The sequence below is a fragment of the Bos indicus genome, chromosome 12, assembly GCF_029378745.1.
Source record: "Bos indicus isolate NIAB-ARS_2022 breed Sahiwal x Tharparkar chromosome 12, NIAB-ARS_B.indTharparkar_mat_pri_1.0, whole genome shotgun sequence".
Lineage (NCBI taxonomy): Eukaryota > Metazoa > Chordata > Mammalia > Artiodactyla > Bovidae > Bos > Bos indicus.
In genome coordinates, this window is record NC_091771.1 from 89773880 (window position 1) to 89793053 (window position 19174).

The following is a 19174-nucleotide window of genomic DNA, read 5'->3' on the forward strand; positions in this document are numbered from 1 at the left end:
AGGTGCTGCATGACCACATGACCTGGGAGGGGAGGTGTGACCACGTGACCTGGGAGGTGTGACCACGTGACCTGGGAGGTGTGACCACTTGCCTGGGAGGGAAGGCGTGACCTCATGACCTGGGAGGCGTGACCATGTGACCTGGGAGGCGTGACCACGTGACCTGGGAGATAAGTCCCTGAGCTGCTTCTCTTCCCTGATGTACATTTTGTGGGACAAGATTTGTGGCAAGAAGGGATGGGGCCCTTGAGAAGTACAACATCTTTCATTCACTTTTTATTGCGTGTTTAAAAGATGGCCTCATCGCTTCCCAGTGGTGGAGCATCATGTGTGGAGCAGTCATGGCGCCTCTGAAGCAGGCTCCTCTGGTGTCTCAGGACAGCTGTCTGCATCCTCGCCCCTCCCGGTCTGGCTGGTCCAGGAGCCATGTGGAGGCCCAGTTACTGGCCAGAGGGGCAGGTCTGGGGTAGGACCCGGGAGGCAGCCTGCCCTCCGCCCACCCCACGCCATGCTCGGCCCCTCCCTCAGCTCGGCCCCTCCCTGAGCCTGAATTACCTTCTCCAGGCTACGCGCTTTGCTTCACCTTCTTTCTGGTGGAGTACGGGATGCAGCACACCCAGCTGGTCCTGGACCTAGAGGCCAAGGGAAGGGGGTGAGAGGCACCCTACCCCCTCCCACCAGTTCCACGTGGATAAGCTCGCCAGCCAGAGACAGCTCCCAGGCCCCTCTGGGGCCCTCCCCTCTCCTGCCTCGGCATCTCCATTCCAACAGGAGCCCCTTGAGCCCGAGAGGTCTTGAGGGCCCGCTGAGCCTGACGCCCCGTCCATCCACAGCCCAGCCGTGAAGAGGCGTCACAGGTGGACAGTCAGTGTTTCCAGAGCACTGTGGCCTGTGCCTAGTCCTGCTGGGGGAGCTCTGGGGGTTCCACTTCCAACCAAGGCTGCCTCTGGGGTCAGATGGTACTCCTCTTCACAGGGACCTCCATGGCTCTGGGCCAAAGTGCCCCAATGGGCCCCTAACAGGCACCTGGGTGCCCAAGGGGGCCGACTGGACGGACTGAGGCTGCAGGTGAGCAGGCAGGTGACCCCGCCTCCCTGGCATGTATCTAGGCACCCCCCACGAGCAGACCCTGTCCTGTCCGCCAAGCAGTTGTCAGCCGCCGAGGCCTGGTTCCTAGGCATGGCCCATCCACAGGTTCTCTGGGGTAGCTGAGCAGAGTGTGGGAGCCAGACCCAGAGGCTGAGAGGTGGGCCTGGGCCCGCCTGGCCTGGGGCAGAAAAGGAGCTGCCAGGCTGTGTCCAGGGTGACCAAGTCCATCACCACGTCCAGGAAGAAGTGATGAGAAAAGCAGACATTAGCTTAAGGAGGACTTTCCTGCCAAGCCTAGATCTGAGGCTGTGCCAGGCAGTCCTGACACCTTGGTAAAAGCTGTGTGCCTGGCCGTGTGAGCAGAGATCAGCGCAGACTTAGGGGTGACACTTCCTCACAGGGACACTGCCCCCCTGGAACCCAGCACAGGGAGAGGCAGTAACAGCCACTGCCAAGTTGCAAAGGGCCTGGATGCTGCGGCCAAGCACGTCTGGAAAGCAGGAGCGTGGCCGGGGGCCCCCTGCCTCCGCTCACCCATGCTCCGGCCTCTGCTCTGGCCCCTCGGGGCCCAGGTGCCCACACGCCCACTGTTTCTAGTTGGTGGCATGTGGGAGCATGACCAGGGGCCCCCTGCCCCCACTCACCCATGCTCCGGCCTCTGCTCTGGCCCTTCGGGGCCCAGGCGCCCACATGCCCCACTGTTTCTAGTTGGTGGCACATGGGTGTTTTAAACCTTTCCTCTCTGTTTTGCTACTTCATGTCGCTTCATTTATTTTAAATGACTATCAGTTTTACAAGGTGAATAGAGAATTTTTCCTTTTTAAAACTGTGCAAGCAAATCAGCCAAGATATTAATACAGTTGATTCAGGTGAAAAGTGGATGAACTGCTATTTTCTTCTTTGCGCTTCTCTGTATCGTTTAAAATACCACCGACCCACAGCACTTGGGCGAGCGTCGCACGTCCTCCTGGCTTCAGAGCCTCACCATCTCTACCCGGGAGGGTGGAGGCGTTGGCACAAACACCCCCCTGCCCCCCAGGCCCCCCTGAGTAGACGCTCACTCACTCGTCCTCTGACACATCCCCCATGTCCCTCTGGGGCCGCTTCTCTTCTTTTGTGATGCATGTGACCACCTGTGGGGTGGGAGGCATTAGGGACTGAGGCTGGACCTGCTGGGCCCGCCGAGAACAAGAGGGGATATGCAGACGCCCCGAGCGTCCTCCCATGCTGCGGGGCTCCGTCAGGCGGGGGTTTCTAACTAGGGGACCCAGACCAAGGAGCTGTGCCCTTGACCCTGGAATGCAAGTCAGAAGGCCTGGTCCCTCAGTCCCAGCTCTGCCCTGGCTGAACCTTCTTGAGTCCCTGAACCCTGTCCCGTCGGTAACCTTGGGGTGAGTCAGTAACCAACTCTCTTCACCATGCATCGTGTTCTGAGGGCGAAGAGCTAGGAAGTACCACCTGGAAAGGAGCAGCCCCGAGGCAGGGGCTTACTTTTGCCAAGAGAGAATTAGAGAAAGCTTCCAAAGAGACGGCTCCTCACGACAAGAGAAACAGAATATTTGTGTTGGAAAGGCCCAGTCAGGTCACTGGGTCAACCACTTCCGTTTACAGAGAGTGGTGCTGAAATGCTGGTGGTGTCGGAGGTGGTGATGGTGGCTGTGTGATGGCGATGCTGACGCTGATGGAGACAGTGAGTGGGGTGGTAGTTGTGGTGATGGTGGAGACAGGCATGATGGTGGTGGTGGTGAAGATAGCAGCTGATACTGGGCTCTCTGGGCGCCAGCAGTGTTCTGAGGGCACTGTAGAACAATGCTGGGCTGCGGTATTAAGATCCCCATTTTGCAGATGATAAAACTGAGGCATGGGAGGGCATGGTGACTTGTGTGAGCCTTCCCTGCATGTGGAGACTAAGTCTTCCTGCTCCTGGCTTGGACCCACTCACCACCCCAGCACAATCCCACAAGAGGTTCTTGAGGCCCCTGGGCACCTCGAGTGTCGACCCAGGCCCTGGGGTCTCTGGTGGTGCAGGAATGTGTGTGGGTTGGCGTGAGGGACTGAGAAAGAGGCCAGGTGCCCTCTGGTCCCCAGGCCAGTCCTCAAACCTCGGGCCCCGTCTCTCCTCAGGGGCCAGCACACCCTGCTTGGGCACGGTCCCGGGACCGCCGCGGGCCCCGAGCAGGCCGCCTCCGGAGGGTGGCCGGGCTTTCTCGGCTCTGGCGCCTTACCTCCTCGGCAAGGTCTCCCAGGTCAATCTCCACAAACACAGGTGGTTTCTGTGGAGGGAAATCAGAGACGCATGGATGACGGGCGTGGCTGAGCCGGGGGAGCGCAGCTTCCTGGGAGGGGCGTGGGCTCAAGCCCCGCGGTGCTCAGGTCTGGGCATTCGTCGCCCTGGGGTCTCCGTCCCCGGCTGTGGGTGGTGGGCGCTGCTGGCAGTGGGGCTGGTGAGGCCTCCACGGCAGCCCTGGCAGAGGGCAGGGAGGTCTGCCCCCCTCTCCCCGCAGCCTCAGACACCTTGTATCGGGCCCCTGGGGACCCAGAAGGGCCCCCACCTTTACCTGCTGAGAACCAGAGCCTGGGTGAGCAGGCACGCCTAGAGCTGGGCGGTCGCTGCAGGCCCACACACGCCCCCGGGCCCCGCTGAAGGCGCCCCTCCGCCTGGTGCACAGACGCACACCCAGGAGTTGTGGGGTGGCTGCCCTGTCTCTGCCCCTCAGGCACCTTGGCTCAGCCCTGAAAGTGCTTCCTGTGGTAGCGCCTTGGTTGACACTGGGAGAAATGTTTCTGGGAGTGGAGGGAACCCCAGAACCCCTGGACGCAGGCCCAGGGCCTCCGGTGTAAACCCTGGCATAACTGCCTAGCTCCTCTCCACCCCCATGAGCATGGAGGGGGAAGGAAGGCCCCTCCTGGGGGGAGGGCGGCGTCCAGGGAGGGCTGTACCCCAGGCTGCAGGCCGGGCTGGGTCTCCCCGCCAAGGCTGAGCTGAGGGTGCCTCGGTCAGGACTCCCTGCTCCCTGAGCACAGTGCTGTTTTGCGAGCTGGGGTTAAGGCGCCCTAGGGCAGAGCACAGGCCTGGTGCCAAGGGAGCTTGGGGCCGGTCTAGCCCGCAAGCCCAGCTCCACCTGGGGGACTGACCGGCATCTACAGCAGAACCGCGCCCCGCGGCCTCCCCGCCTGATTCTGCCACTGAAGCGAGATTCTCTTGCCTCTTTCTCCAAAAGGTCGTCTAGCTTGACGGACTTGGGCTCCAGTTCCTGTAAAGAGGAGGTGGGACAGGCTGGGTAAACGGGGCAGGGCTGAGCTGGGGGCGGCCGCACGTGCGGGGGGCGCGGCCCACCTCGTCCTCCGGGGCGCACTCGTCCGCGCCCTCCCCTCCGGCCGGCTGCTCGTGGCGAGTGCTGGCCTCCTCCACATTCGCATCCTCCAGCGCCTGCCCACGGGCATCCTGGCCCCTGTCCTGCTTGTCCTCCAGGCTGGCCTGGCTGCAGGGAGTGGATAGAGTTGGGAGACGGCTTCGTCCTAACCCTAACCCTAACCCTGGGAGCCTGTGCGGTGCCCCTGAGTTGGCAGAGGGGCGGGGACGATGGGCAAGGCAGGCCCAGGGGGAGAGGAGGTGCAGAGGCATGAAGGGGGCAGGGCTCCCAGGGGCCGTTCCGACCCAGACCCGCCCAGCGTGAGGGTCGCCTGAGGCCCCAGCAGCCTCCCGGGCGGCAAGCTTTCTGGAGATCCTGGGGAAGGACTGCAGAGACAGGCGCCAGTGCCGAGGTGCTGGGCCGAGCCAAGATGAGCTGCTGTTTGCTGGGTGACCCGCCCCTCTGAGCCGCCCTGGACCCCGCCGCCCTCCTTCAGGGCCTCCAGGCCTCGCTCCCGCCCTGCCTCGCATCTTCCCGCACGCGTCTGCCTCGGCTGTGCCGAGGCTGCTCACCAGCTGGCATCTTCTGCTTCGCTCCTGACGTCCTTCCCCGGGTCTTCAGACTCTGAGGAGGGGCAGCAGGGCTGCAGTCAGCCTGCGAGGACGCTGATGCCACCCGTGGGGCGCCGGCTCTGCCGCCCCTGTGCGCACCCAAGTCCCCCGGCGTCCTCGCCCGGGAGGCCGCCAGCCCTAACGTCCCCATCAGTGCTTTGCAGGCTAGTGAGGGGCCCTGAGGGATCGCAGCTGGGCCGAGGGGGTCCCCACGGGGACTCGCCCCCTCAGTGGAACTTGGGGGGGCCTGTGGTGTTGCTGTGTTCTCCTGGAGGCAGCAGAGTGGGGGCGGGGGGCACTCGGCCTGCGGCCAGTGGGCCGCGCAACCCCCGGCGGTGGCATCTGAGCCACAGTGGCCCCGGGGCGCTGTGGGGGCGGGTTCTTGACTGGGGGTGTCTGTCCGTGAGCAGAGCAGGGCGCCTCACACACGGGGAGCAGGGGGGCCGCGTTTCAGGGCCTCATGGGGCAGCGTGAGTCCTGAGTTCCGGGCAGGAGGCCGTGGCTTCCTGGTGAGATGCAGGCAACTCGCTCAGGAGCTCGGAGTTTGCAGTGGGGGTTCCCATAGGCCCTGGGGCCCCAGAGGACCCTCAGAAGGGCCCCAAGTTTGCCATGCTCCAGCCCCACGACTTTGCAGCCCCCTTGAGCCTGAGGTGCCCCATGGCCACTCCGGAACCCCCCAGTGGCCCGGTTCCCACTCACAGCCTGACACACACCCTGGGCCCTGGCCCTGCAGCCGGCGCAGTCTCGGGAGGCTCCCAGCTTTAAAGAACGATTTCTGCAGGACGCCCGGCAGGACGCCTCTGGTGGCCATGGTCCTGGAGGGTTTCCTACAGAATCTGGTGGCCAGATCAGCTACTCAGGGTCTTTTCAGCTCGCGGGCCTCGGGGCTGGGGGCACCGCCAGGGAGGGGGTCAGGGCCAGCCCCTCGTGGGAGCCCTGCCAGCTGTGCCGCTTCGTTCACTGTCCCTCCCCCGGCCTCGAGCCGTGTCCCCGGCTCCTGACATCCTCCAGTGCCATCCTTCACGGGGACCTGGGCCCCCGCCCAGGGTTAAGTGACCTTCCGCGGAGGGAGTCTTCTGCCTGGCCTGGCCTCCCTGGTGCTCGGCACCCACGCCGAGCCCACTGGTCTGGGTCATTCCCTCGCCTCTGGGCTGGGTTCCCTTCAGGCGAGAACTGGGTGCTGTGCATCCTTCTCCATTTCCAGCACCCGTATGGGCTCCAGGGCACCTGCTGACCTGTGCTGTGCTGTCCCCAGGCAGGCCCTGGCCACCCAGAGACAAAGTCCTGAAGGCCAAGGGTACAGCCGCAGCGGGCCTTCAGAGAATGTTTCAGAGCTCGACTGCTCTCAGCAGGAAGGGCCTGGAGGGTCAGGAGCCGCTGTTTGCAGGCAGTGCTCCATGTGACTTCCGGAAAATCTTCAGCAGCCCCTAGCCTGCACGCACACGTGTGAGCCTGTGTGCTGGTGCACATGTCTGTGTGTGCACAAGTTTGTACGTGTGTGTGCTGCCGCGTGTGTCAGTGTGTGAGCACAGGCTGGTGCACGTCTATGGGTGTGTGAGCGTGTGCACATGTGTATGTCGGCACACATGTCCCTGTGTATATGTGTGCAGCGTGTGTGCTAGCGCCCTAACCCTATGTGTGTGTGTATGCACATGTGTGTGTGAGTGTGTGCACACGTGTCTGTGCACGGGCTGGTCCACATGCTCTCCACTGCCCCCTCCTCCTGTGTGGACTGACAGGGGAGGAAGCATCAGCAGGAAGAGCTGGTTCTTCTCTGCTCTGCCACAGCTGTGGAATGAGCAACAGTCGCCTTTTCCTCCAGCACACCATCGTCAGAAAGGGAGACTCTCATGTGTTGGTGGGTCCCCGTCTGCCTTCTAAGGACGATCCTGCATTCACCCGGGTTCTGGGCATGTCTGCACGGTCTGCAATGATCTCCGGGCAGATGGGAGGGCTGCTCCCCTGGGCCCCACAAGCAGCCTCAGGACGGGGTGCAGGGGGTCAGGAGTTGGCCCAGAGGGAGAGCACCCCCTTTGCTGCCTCCCTTCAGCTGGGCTCTAAGCGACCCTCACACCACTCACAGATCACTGTCCGAGACTGAAACGCCCCCGTAGGTCTGGGATGAGCGTGGAGGATGAGCAGGCCAGGTGGTGAGGGGCTGACATCGCAGAACCCTCTGCACGACCTCACCGACCCTGCCTTGCAGCCAGGGTGCCCTCACTCCCTTCACAGCAGGAGAGCCTCCTCCAGCGCATGGATCTCAGCAGGTCCCACCACGTGGAGCAGCCCGAGGCCCGGAGCCCACCCTCGGAATGGCCCTCCTCCTCCTGGACACGCCCTGCAAGAGGGCTGTCGGGGGCAGGGGCTGATTGGCGGCTTTGCGGCTTCCAGCGGCTCCTGCACCTCTGGGCTGGTGTGTCCGTGGGCCCCCCATCTGTGACCTCGTGGTCTCTACAGCTGCAGGTCAGGCAGCATCAGCCTCCTCCCTTGTGATCCCTGCATGCTAGCGTCGAGGCCGGGAGGGTCTCTAGCGCTCCTTCAGAGGGGCTACGTCTTGTTCCATTTGATCACATGGACAGCGAGGCCCACTCTGTGTTCCAGCTCCTCTGTGCTGCCCGGGACCTCCCAGGCCTGGGGCCTTGGGGCAGGTGGGCACAGGTCAGGACGAGACTCAGCTTGATGCTCCTGGCCATCCAGCCTTGGGAAACTCCTTGGTGCTGGACGGGAAGGTCTGAGGCCACCGTCACCGGGGAGATACCACAGCCACCTGAAGTGTTTCTGAGCAGGTTACGGGTTGGTTTCCTCTCGGAGACTCAGCCCTCCTGAGAGCCTGACACGTGCTCGGATGTTAACGGTGGGATGTGGGGGAGATGGAGTGGCCTCTGTGCTGTGACCTCCTCCACCGACACAGCTTTGGATTTTTCAGCTGAGATAACAAGTATTTTTACACCACGACCTCTTAAAGGCATTCCTAGGGCTTGACAAGCAGATTGCATTCCTGCTCACTGTTTCTCTTCCTTGGCCTGAATAACGGTCTTGGCAAAGGGTGCTTGCTGGTGTGGCCTTCTCAGGAGAACCACGACCTAGGGGCCCCGCCGATGAGTGGCAACCCGCCCGTCTCTCCACCAGCTCAGGGCCAGCTGCCCCGGGGTAGCTGACCCTCGAGGGGCAGGTCCACATCAGCACCAGGGCGTTTTGAGCATTCATCCCCACCTTGGGCACACCACTGCCCGCTTCCGGGGTTAGAAACACGCTGGAGTGGGAAACACACAACACAGTAGCAAACGTGCAGTTTACAACGTAAAAGCCTCATTCGTGCCGTGTATGGGGGCGGCTCCAGCCCCGTGGGTTCCCTGCTGCCCCCGTGAGGCCCCTGCTTCTCACAGTGGAATCGAGGCTCGTCCTGGGGCCTCACTATGAATCCGAGACGCTTTCCGCGCCACCTCAAGAGCCAGAGGTGTTCCCAAAGTACTCGATGCCTTCACAGGCCACAGGGCCAGGTCTCTGTCACCCCTTTCTCCTGCCCTCCATAGAGCTTACAGCAGGCCCCCCGAAGCCCCGGGCCAGCCCCCAGGATGGGCCCCCGCAGTCCCCGGCCCCCAGGATAGGCCCCCGTAGCCCCCTGGCCCTTAGGATGGGCCCCCGCAGCCCCCGGCCCCCAGGATGGGCCCCCGCAACCCCGGCCCCCAGGATGGCCCCCCACAGCCCCATGTGTGGGGATTGGGGGCCTGTGTTAGCTCGGGGTGAGCCACCTGCCCCCACCTAGCTCCTTGCACAGCTTCTTGATGCAGCTCGGCGGGTCCCCCTTCTGGAGCAGGCCGCCCACACTCCGGCTCCGCTGCAGCTCGGCCATCTCACTGGCTGCCTTGAGGTGTGCGGGGCCCACGCCCATGGGAGGGGCGCCGGGGCCGGGCCGGTGCCTCCTGTGGGTGGCCGAACCGTCCTTGTCCATCCTCCCCACCTTCTGGTCACAGCAGAGTGGGGGCGGTGCTCCTGAGGGCCCTCAGCCGGCGCGCATGGCTTCTGCCCTGCGGGGAGCTGCCCACGGGCACCGGCCCTGTTGCTAGGTGGCCCCTGTGACATCACCACAGGGGCAGAGGCCAGAGAGTGCCCGGCCCCAGGATGTGGCTCCGAGTGGCCTCCCGGGGCCCCCAGCCGCAGCAGAGGCACAGAGGGCCAGTGGTGGGGGCTGGCACATGGCTCCCAGGGCTCCTGGTCCCGTGTCTGCCAAGCCTTCAGTGAATCCTTTGACTTTTCCCAGGGACGAAGGACTTGGGGGGCGTTGGTGACACTACTTGGCTGGCGGTCTGGGCCCTGGTGGCGTCCTGCATCCTCCCCACACCAGACAAGGGGAGATTCGCTCAAATGTGACGCTGAGGTGGTGGGCGGCCACCTGGGGACAGGCTCCTCAGAACTGTGCTGACGAAACGCTTCCCTGCCTTTTAAGTGGGGCCTTTTGCTGGCGTGTCCGTAAACAGGGCTCGGGCAGTGTCCACAGCAGACGCTCTGGGTCTGGAGCCTGGAGTCAGAAGTCCAGGCGTGGGGTGGGCTGCTCTCTGGAGGCCTCTTTCCTTGAGTGTAGATGCTGTCTCCTCACCATGTCTTCACGGGGTTGTCCCTGTACGTGTCTCGGCCCTAATCGCCTCTTCTTAAAAGGACACCAGTCAGACTGGACCAGGGCCCCCGAGGGACCTCAGGTAGCCTTCGTCTCCCCTTTAAAGGCCCATCTCAAACGCAGTCACTCTATGAGGTCCTGGGGGTCAGGGTTTCACACTGTGCGGGGCACAGTCAGCCTATAACACAACCTAACAGAAAGGTTCTGATGATCTATTCAGTACAGATTTTTCTTCTCCTCTGGGACCATGGGGACAAGTCACAGCAGAGTCTCCTTGAGCACCCGGCTGACAGCACTGTGTTGTCAATGTTCAGAATGAAGCCACAGTGACTGACCCCCATTTCCCACATCCATCCCTGAAGTCTCACAGCATCGTGGCTCACAGGAGGTCTCGGACCCGCCAGCCAACCCCGCCTGTCACTGCGGGGCCTCACCTGTCATCAGAAAAACCTCACCTGTCATCAGGGGGGCCGCCTCCATCATCAGAGGCACCTCACCTGTCATGAGAAGGAAGGATCCCACCCGTCATCATGAGGACCCCACTGGCCATCAGGGGAACCTCACCTGCCATCACATGTCATCAAACTCCTTTCCTGCCCCACTCCACCACCCACCCCCATCTCCACAGGTGCATATTATCAGTGGGTGCTCCTGGGAAATCAAGTCAGTCTCAGAAAGAATAAAAGGTCTGTTTTAATTAGCCAGTAAAATACATCGCACATCATTAGTATCTTAGAAACATTAAGTTACAAATTCATGTTAAAAATTGCTGTTTGGAGCAGCCTAATAGTTGTGTGATGCAAGTTTCTTTTTTGCAACATTTTATTTCACCATTTGTGACAACTGGTAACATTTCTGTCTGTCATCTGGATCTCCAGTGGCACAGGGTACCGGGTCCTAGGGGTCCGAATGGGGCTTTCCAAATTCAGGCTCAGCCTGGCTGACCTCAGGGCATCAGAGGCAGCAGCTCTGCCTGGGCCCGGTGTCTGCTCCCGAGGCCACCCAGCGCTGGCCCAGTGGCTCCCCCTCCCTTTTCTCTTGGGGACTTGACTTGCTGACGTGAGACATGCCCATTCCCTTTTTGGTCACCAAATCTCTGCAAAAGGACCCCTGCCCCCAAAGACCGAGGCCGTCCTCAAACTGGGATCTCCGTGTGGTTCTGACCCTCCGACCAGGGGTGATACCAATGTCAAGGCTGAAACCGGAGGCCTTGTGTTGAGGCTTTGTCCCCCATGAGACACCCCCATTCCCTTTTTGTCCTAAGGTGGCACCTCCCTCGAATGGTAGAGGCTTGGATGTTCCAAGTTATTAACACTTTATATCAAAGAGCTAATTTAAAATGGTTCTTTAAAAACATTAAGAAAAACAGCTTGAAAATAATGCACATTTCCATTTTTACAAGCTTCCCCACACTCCCACCAGGGAGGCATTCTACTTTAAGCCCCACTGACAGAAACACAGCTTTCCTTGATGTGGCAGCGGGGCGGACGCATTTCCGCAGCTCGGTGGGAACGAAGGCTGGGACCCCGAGGAAGTCTCTGCAAGAGGGCCCCTGCCCCCGAAGATCGAGGCCATCCTCCAGCCGGGATCTCCGTGTGGCTCTGACCCTCCGGCCAGGGGTAACACCAACGTCAAGGCTGAAACCGGAGGCCTTGTGCTGGTGGCCACCCGGACAGCAGGCTCACAGGAGAGTAATGCTCAGGACGTCCCCACTCAAGTGAAGCAGAGCCTTAGTGCCGTAGAGACAAATGTGCGTGTGACATGGGCACGCGCCTTGCAGGCTGTGGTGTTGCCAGCACCGTGTTCCGGGAGGGCCAGCTCATCTGCCACCAACGTGACCAAGGGCACGGCCGCCCGGAGGTGGCCCGGGAGCCTCAGGAGTTTGTGAGCTGGACGTCCGATGAGCTGCCCTCTGGTCTGGTTCTCTCCTCCCCCAGCACGGGCTCTTCTGGTGCAGCTCAGGCTGCCATCCTGGGAGAGCTTGTGCATAGACTTCACATGGAATGGGCAGGGGTCTCAGACTGCTGCCTGATGTAGCTCTGGAAGCTCTTGTCTCCAATGGGGTGCTCCCTACAGTGTGGGGACAGGAGCGTGAGCATGGGCTGCGCGTGCCTGGCACACTTCTGAACTCTCACTGCCTGCTCCTACCTTGGCTTGTGAAGCACAACCCTCGTAACATGCACGAAAAAGGCAGACCAGCAAGGGAAGAAGTCAGCCCGAAACCACCCAGGAAGTGCCCACCGTGAGCCCAGCCCCAGCGGGTGGGGCTCGTCCTGCAGGTGTGTGCGGACCGTGAGCTCTGGCAGCGGGCACCGCGGTGCTGTGCCCCGTTGGCTACAGATGCTGGCACAGCTGTAAGTCATGGCTGTTTCCAACAAGGTGGGTCTGCTATGTTTAGGAAAAGGCAGCACCTTCACACGGCTGACGTGGGCTCTGACAGAGGGTGTTAGAGGGTCTGGAAGGTGATGTGAGTGTCTGTGGAGCCGGGAGCAGACACGGTTGGCATTCCTGGAGACTCTGGGCACCCTTGCAGCCTGGCTAGAGTTGGGGTCTCTTCCAGAGGCCCCCTTCCCTTCCCAAACCAAACCCACACGCTCCCTGGAAGGAAGGGGGAGCAGGGAGGGGGACTGGGCCCATGCCAGGTGTGTGCCAGGTGTGTGCTGGGTGAGCTCTGCATGGGTCTGTGGGCTCCAACTGCTCATGGACTCTCAACACCCCATACTCAGAGCAGGAGGACAGGGACCCTTGGCTGAGCCGCCTGCAGCCAGTGGCATGGAGCGCAGGTGGCTGGGTCAATCTGCGTCTCTGCCGTCCATCTCTCCCAGGACGTGGGGTGGGGTCCATGGCCAACCTGGAGAGAGGCTGGGGTGCCTCCTGGAGGCAGGGAGCCTGGGGGCCTGAGGGTCTGGGGGTGGGGGTAGAAGGCACTGCTCCAGGACACAGTCCAGAGGGACGTGCTCTGGAGGAGGCAGGAAGGTGGTCCAAGGTGGTCCCTGCCCGCAGGCAGGTAGTCCGAGGCATCCCCCCCGGCTCCCCGTGCCGCTGAGGCCCCACACTCACTGGCTTCCGTACTTGGTCCTCCTGAACTTGTCCCTTTTGTACTGGGCATGCTCCTGCTCCAGGGCCCCGACCCCGGCGACGACCTGCTTCAGCGTCTTGTAGGTCTCCTGGGGGTCGTCGATGATGAATGTGGAGTACTCCTCCTGCTCTGGCCCGTCATACACGGATCTGCTTCCGCAGGCCTCTGCAGCGCCAGGGAGGGCTGAGGTCAGTGTGGGGGGCCCAGACAGGCCGCCCCAGAGCACGCCAGGAAGGACCAACCGCTCGTGCAAATGCACACAAAACAGAAGCCACTAAGAGTCAGGCCCCTGAGCCGCAGAGATGCCCGTGAGGCTGGGAGCCGCCAGGCACCTCCGCCTGAGGGTCCAAACCCTCCTAGAGCCTGGGCCAGGCAGGGTCAGTCAGCCTGGGCAGATGTGCTCAGGGAAACCCCACCTGAGAAGGGGCGCCGGGCTCCATCCACTTTCGTGAGGGTGCCCTGCCAGGGGTACGCACAGGGCACAGGGTGGTCATAAAGCCTTCTGTCGGCCAGTCTGCACTGGCAGCTTTCTAGGGCGCACTGCCTCCCCTGCTCAACAGGTAGCTTCTCCTGAGACCACCTCACTCTTGCTGGAGACCACACTATGGCCTCCAGGACCCCATCTGACCCCAGACACCTGAGCCAAGTCCTGTGCTCCTGGTGCCTGGCCCAGATGGACCAGCATCAGGCCCCTCACCCTGGTCTGTGATGCGGAGCATCACCACCATCATCATCATCACCATTGATATCACCGTCATAAACCTCATCGTCGACATCACCTCATCACCTCCGTTACCAACATCACACCATCATCACTACCACCATTGATATCACCATCATCCCCTCCATCAACATCACCACCATCACATCACCATCATCCCCTCCATCAACATCACCACCATCACATCACCATCATCCCCTCCATCAACATCACCACCATCACATCACCATCATCCCCTCCATCACCACCACATCACCATCATCCCCTCCATCACCACCACCACATCCCCATCATCCCCTCCATCATCACCACCATTGACATCACCATCATCCCCTCCATCATCACCACCATTGACATCACCATCATCCCCTCCATCACCACCACCACATCACCATCATCCCCTCCATCATCACCACCATTGACATCACCATCATCCCCTCCATCATCACCACCATTGACATCACCATCATCCCCTCCATCATCACCACCATTGACATCACCATCATCCCCTCCATCACCACCACCACATCACCATCATCCCCTCCATCACCACCACCACATCACCATCATCACTACTGTCGTCACCACCGTCACAGAAAGCTTCACTGCCTTTACTAACTCAAAGGAGTCTCCTAATTCTTACTGAAAAACCACGAATCTGTGCAAAGAGAAACAGATTTAAAATTTCAAGAGAAAAGGGAACATGGTGTGAGGAAGATGAGGGTCCACACGTCAGGGGCAAAGAAGCAGAGGCCTGGGGGCACCAGTCGGGGGGACACAGCAGCTGTGCGCCTGCGCCTGCTGGGCCTGCATCTCTTCCCCAAAGCCCTGCTGTGCCAGCTGCTCGGCCTTGAGCAAGTCACTGAAGTGCCGAGCCTCAGTGAGCCCTGCTGGGAGATGGGGCTGCTGAGAGCAGGATGGGAATCACGGAAGGACCACACTGGGGAGATGGACGGGGGTGGGACAGGGCACAGGCAGGGAGACCCCGAGGGTGGGGGGCGGGGGTGGGCACAGGGCACAGGCAGGGAGACCCAGGCCGCCTTAGGATGGGGGCTGTATGAACCACCCCACAGGGTGACTCTGCAGCCCTTGGAGCAGCCTGGTCGGTGGGGCCGGTTCCTAGAGGAGGAAATCGGCGCTGCATGGTGGGTGATGTGCCAGCTGGTCTCACAGGGGACACCAACGTGGCTCTGAATGAAGATCTGTGCATCGGGGCTCCCCTGGTGGCTCAGTGATAAAGAACCTGCCTGCAATGCAGAAGACCCAGGTTCGACACCTGGGTCAGGAAGATTCCCTGGAGGAGGGCATGGCAGCCTACTCCAGTATTCTTGCCTAGAGAATCCCACGGACAGAGGGTCCTGGCGGGCTGCAGTCCACAGGGCTGCCCAGAGTCGGACCTGACTGAGCGCCTGAGCAGCAGCAGCACTGAGCCATCCCAGGGCAACAGGAACGCGGCCAGGGGACGGGAGCGCGACCAGGGCGACGGGAGCGCGGCCAGGGGATGGGAGGGCGAAGGGAGAGGCTGTGAGAAGGCCCCAAGGCTAGGCTGGGGAAGCAGGTCTTAATTCTTAGCCCAATGTCAGACACAAGACTTGTGACTGGACCGAAAACAGACTCTGAGCATCCGGAGGCCGGGGAGCTCACCCGCTCCTTTTTAACAGGCTCCCAAAACCGAGCCTGGCAGCGCTGGATTGCGTGCTGAGGCCCGCCGGCAGCGGGCATGGTTTTATGAAACAGCTCCAGGAATGAGGAGAAGCACAGGGCAGACGCGGGACAGGCCAACAGGCGGACTTGCCGATGGGCCAGCCACATCCTGAGGGCCAGAGGGCGGCGAGGTAGACTCTGCCAGGTGACAATGGGGGTCAGAGACTCAAAGTCGGGAGGACACCCAATGGCCAGGTGACGCAGCACACAAAGACCCACAGGCCCAGCCACAGGGCAGTGTCTGCGCCCCGAGATGGAAGGTCAGGCCCGCTCTGGTCTCTGGGCGGACGGGAGCCCTGGGCTCGCGGGCAGTGCTGCTTTGTGTCTGGAGTCACCCTGCGCCCTCCCCAGGCCCCAGCGACCGGGTCTGTGCCTGGGGCACAGCAGGGTGGCCGGTCACCATCACCAGGACCCCGGCCGCACAGCTCTGACCAGCAGCTGGGGCCCACGCCCGCCCCTTAGCAGGGATCCTGCCAGCCCTGCGCTGGGCCTGCCCGCCCGAGGCACCAGCTGCACCATCTCCAAGCTCCAGGGGAGCACCGGTGGGGTCCGTGCTGTGAGGGCTGACGGGTGAGAGTGACGCAGCCCCCTCCAAGCCCCGAGAGGCTGCTTCTCCAGGGCAGTGGCCTTGGTACATCCCGAGCCCACAGGCTGAGTGCTCAGGGCAGTCTGGTGAACACAGACAAGATCCCAAAAGGATGAGAGCCTCTGAAGGCAGACTATCGGCCTCAAGAAAGCGCTGAGGTTCCAGGCAGAGGCCTGAAGACTGTGGAAAGTGACTCGGTGCTTTGGTGCCTTCATGAAGTGGAGGGCAGGGTCCCTGATCCTACTGACATCCTGTGAACCCTGCTTGTCAAGATCAGTGCTGCCCAGGAGGGAGGGGGGGTGCTCAAGACCCCTTTCCATCTGACCGTCCGTCCATCCATCCATCCAGCAAACAGGTACCGAGCATGGGGATGAGTCACACCAGCCTCTCTTCTCAAGGCTCATGTGCACCACAGGTGAAGCTCTCTGAGACAACTATCATCGAAGAGACAGAGGTGAGCACAGGCTGTCGGGGGGAGGGGAACCCACAGGCCATGGGGGTGTTAGACTGGGGGTGTGCCAGCGGTAAGGGCACGGGGTCTGCAGCGTGCTGGGCACAGAGGGTGGTGGGCCTGAGAGCAGTGGGCTGAGCTCATGGACAGGCAGCTGCGTGCCTGTCAAAGCAGGGTAAGGCGCCCTCCAGGCCTCGGGCCACACGGACACTTCCGGGCCGGTCGAGGGGATGAGAAGGAAGAGTCTGACAGCCTTGTTTCCAGGCTCCTTCCGGGGGCTTCAGGGCCTACCGCAGACTGTCTGACCCCAGCTCTGAGAGTGCCGGCCCCAGGGCACGGCTTGAGGATCTCCCGTGATGCAGCCCAACCAAGCCCCCGGGCCTCCTGACTTGTCCCACCTACACTGCTTAGTTCAGTAGGGCAAGAAGAGCAATGAATACCCAGAAAGACGAAGATGCATCGACACGCCTGGAGCTGCTGGGCGGGTACACATGCTCACACACGGGTCCACACGCACGCACATACACTCACATGGGTCCACACTCATGTACACTCACACACACAAGGTTCCACACTCATGCACACACATATACCAGTCCACAGTCATTCACATATGCTCACACAAGGGTCCACACTCACACACACAACATACAAGGTCCACACACACGCACACACGTATATACAGGTACACACTCATGCACACACGCTCACACATGGGTCTATACTCATGCTCACACACTCACACAGGTCCACACTCACACACGCACACACACAAGGTTTCACACTCATGCACACACACTCACATGGGTCCACACACACGTACACATGTTCACACACAGGTCCACACTCATGCACACACACTCACACGAGTCCACACACATGCTCACGTCTCTCTGGGAAACACGGAAGAATGAAGCCCTCTGGGGGCGTGGGAGCTACTAAGACAGGCTCTTCTCAAGAATTTGGCAGTTCAGAGGCTGCAGGCTAAACGCCATCCTAAAATTATCCACAGAAACTGTTACTAAAGTAACTCCCCCAGAACACCACCCAGCTTGCAGAAGCCTGCGACGCTGGCTCCCCCAGCCCCGCCTCACCTTGCATCTTCTCGAGTTTGCTCATGTATGAGCTGAAGAGGGAGTAGATGCGCTCGGTCTCACGGTCCCCGTCGATGTCCAGCTGGATGTTTGCTGGGAGGCCGCTGCCGAGAGCCGGTGGAGAGGAGCAGGGTCAACTGTGATGCTGGTCATTTAGCGGCCCCTAAAGATGGAGGCCCGGCCCCCCACTGACCCCTGCGGGGCCGGGGCGCCGGCGGCCACGACCTACCCGGTGCAGGGGGAGCAGCCCGCGGCCGTGTCCGAGGAGGCCCTGCAGCACAGCCAGTGCCCGTTCAGGTAGGCGGACGGGTGGTAGACGGCCAGCCGCTTCTGGTTGCACTGGCTCACCTTGGTAAGGATGTCGATCCACGCCTTGGCCTCCACGCAGTTGTTGGCCTGGATGTACAGCGCCCGCTCGGGCTGGATGACCTGGAACATCTGAGAGCGGGGAGGGCTCAGGGGAGCGCACGGCAGAGCCCCCGCCTGCACCGTGAGGGCCGCGGCCGGCCGTGCCAACCTGCCCAGGACGCGTGGGAGCGAGGTGAGCGGCGAGGCTTGGCTGGCTCTGCCCTGCTCAGCCGGGCCAGGCGCTGCCTTTCCTGGGCCCCAGGTGCACTGCTGGCCTGCCCCCCGGGACGGCCGAAGTGGATGTGGCCGTTACACAAGAGTGCCAGCTTCCCTGGGCCTCCTTCCTTGAGTGAGACAGGTTTTGTGCAAGATATGCCCCAGCAGACCTGTCCATCCTCCCATCTGCAACCCCAGACCGGCTTGGGGACCAGCGCACATGCTGTTGTCCATTTGGGAGGTGCCCCTCCCAGCCTGCCACTCCAGCGGCCCCTCCTCCGCCCTCCAGGCAGATGTTATGTCCCCCCTGAGGCTTCTCAGAACGTCCACTGCCTTTCCTGTTTATTATTCACTCAACAAACAATACTAAGCCCAAGGCATTGTCCAAAGTTCTGGGGACTCAGTGGCCCAAACAGAGTTTCTGCTCTTGTGAGCGTCTAGACAGCCAGAAAGACAAGAGTGAACTCAGAGCACTCGGGCTGTGTGAAGGGGGAGGCCTAGCGAGAGTCAGGAGAGAACCTCTAGGTAAACGGTCCTCCAGCTGCGATCGGATGGCTCGCCTGGAGTTACCTGAGCTGAGCGGGGACAGTGAGCAGCAGGGGCAAAGGCCCTGGGGCAGCAAGGGCTGGCACCTCCCGGCAGACACAGCCATGCCGCCCACAGAAGGGCAGGGAGGTCGGCAGGCTTGACCCTGGGAGGCTGGACTTGTCAGAGGGCACAGGGGCCAAGAGTTAGAATGTCAAAGTCCAAGGTGGCCTTTGCAAGGTGGGGAGGTGTGCCCAGTGAGGAAAGAGAACAGGATCTGAAGGACCCCCAGAGGAGGTGGACTTCGGGTTCCTGAGTGAATAGCCAAGGCTCCTCTGGCCGGCCCTACCCACACAAGCACCATCGCACAGGCCGCAGACTGCACGATCTACGTACAGCTCCATCCCCGACGGAGGCAACACCCTGGAGGAAGGCACTCAGAGTCCTTTCCTCCTGCTGCCTCCACAGAGGTGGTTCCCGTGGGCTAACTCTGAAGTTAGGAATTTCCTCTAATACTTCTCATGATAGTTCTTCTAATTATTATCATTAAGGAATCACTCTACACCTGATGGAATGAGCGGTTCCGGTTGCTTCAGGGCACGGCTCCACACAGCGTCCCTCCCTGGACGTTGGGAGCAGGCTGTCCCCAGCCCCACCCTGGGGGGACCTGTCACCGGCCTGGGAGGGGCCGCGATGCTGTGCAGACACACACGGCAGGACAAGGGCGCTGACATCCCTCAGGCCCACGAACACCTGCCACGAGGCCACGTCCCAGCCCAAGA

At 61.5% G+C, this 19174-nt stretch overlaps 2 protein-coding genes across 9 annotated transcripts in view; both read right to left on the reverse strand.

Annotated features, from left to right (window-relative positions):
• Nucleotides 1-263: 263 nt before the first annotated feature.
• C12H13orf46 (chromosome 12 C13orf46 homolog) lies at nucleotides 264-9132 on the reverse strand. 6 transcript variants are annotated; one of them, XM_070800547.1, is made up of 8 exons: nucleotides 8816-9132; nucleotides 5015-5066; nucleotides 4427-4571; nucleotides 4296-4343; nucleotides 3315-3362; nucleotides 2155-2222; nucleotides 556-632; nucleotides 264-408 (listed from the first exon to the last, which is right to left on the reverse strand). In XM_070800547.1, exons 1-7 carry the CDS (start codon nucleotides 9003-9005, stop codon nucleotides 566-568), a joined length of 618 nt encoding a protein of 205 aa, XP_070656648.1. In that variant the 5' UTR covers nucleotides 9006-9132; the 3' UTR covers nucleotides 264-408; nucleotides 556-565. The 6 variants fall into 6 exon arrangements, with proteins under 6 accessions (XP_070656648.1, XP_070656647.1, XP_019827444.2 ...); XM_070800546.1 differs by having other exon boundaries at nucleotides 264-412; XM_019971885.2 differs by having other exon boundaries at nucleotides 264-443.
• A 1211-nt stretch (nucleotides 9133-10343) lies between these two features.
• RASA3 (RAS p21 protein activator 3) overlaps nucleotides 10344-19174 on the reverse strand; it is a 101809-nt gene continuing 92978 nt past the window's right edge. For 2 of the 3 annotated variants that reach the window (XM_019971858.2, XM_019971855.2), the window contains exons 21-24: nucleotides 17533-17741; nucleotides 17304-17407; nucleotides 12729-12912; nucleotides 10344-11738 (exon numbers count right to left, since the gene is read on the reverse strand). In XM_019971858.2, the coding sequence (XP_019827417.2) occupies nucleotides 11663-11738; nucleotides 12729-12912; nucleotides 17304-17407; nucleotides 17533-17741 (573 nt within the window). In that variant the 3' untranslated portion in view covers nucleotides 10344-11662. The remainder of the gene's footprint in view (nucleotides 11739-12728; nucleotides 12913-17303; nucleotides 17408-17532; nucleotides 17742-19174) is intronic. The other variant, XM_019971856.2, reaches the window with a different exon arrangement.

Coding starts and splice junctions, on each gene's coding strand:
- C12H13orf46 (XM_070800543.1), bottom strand. CDS start 9,005: ATGGACAAGGACGGTTCGGCCACCCACAGGAGGCACCGGCCCGGCCCC. Junction 3,363..4,295: donor ACGACCTTTTGGAGAAAGAG/GCAAGAGAATCT, acceptor TTCCCTCCACAG/AAACCACCTGTGTTTGTGGA. Junction 633..3,314: donor TGGGAGACCTTGCCGAGGAG/GTAAGGCGCCAG, acceptor CTTGGCCTCTAG/GTCCAGGACCAGCTGGGTGT.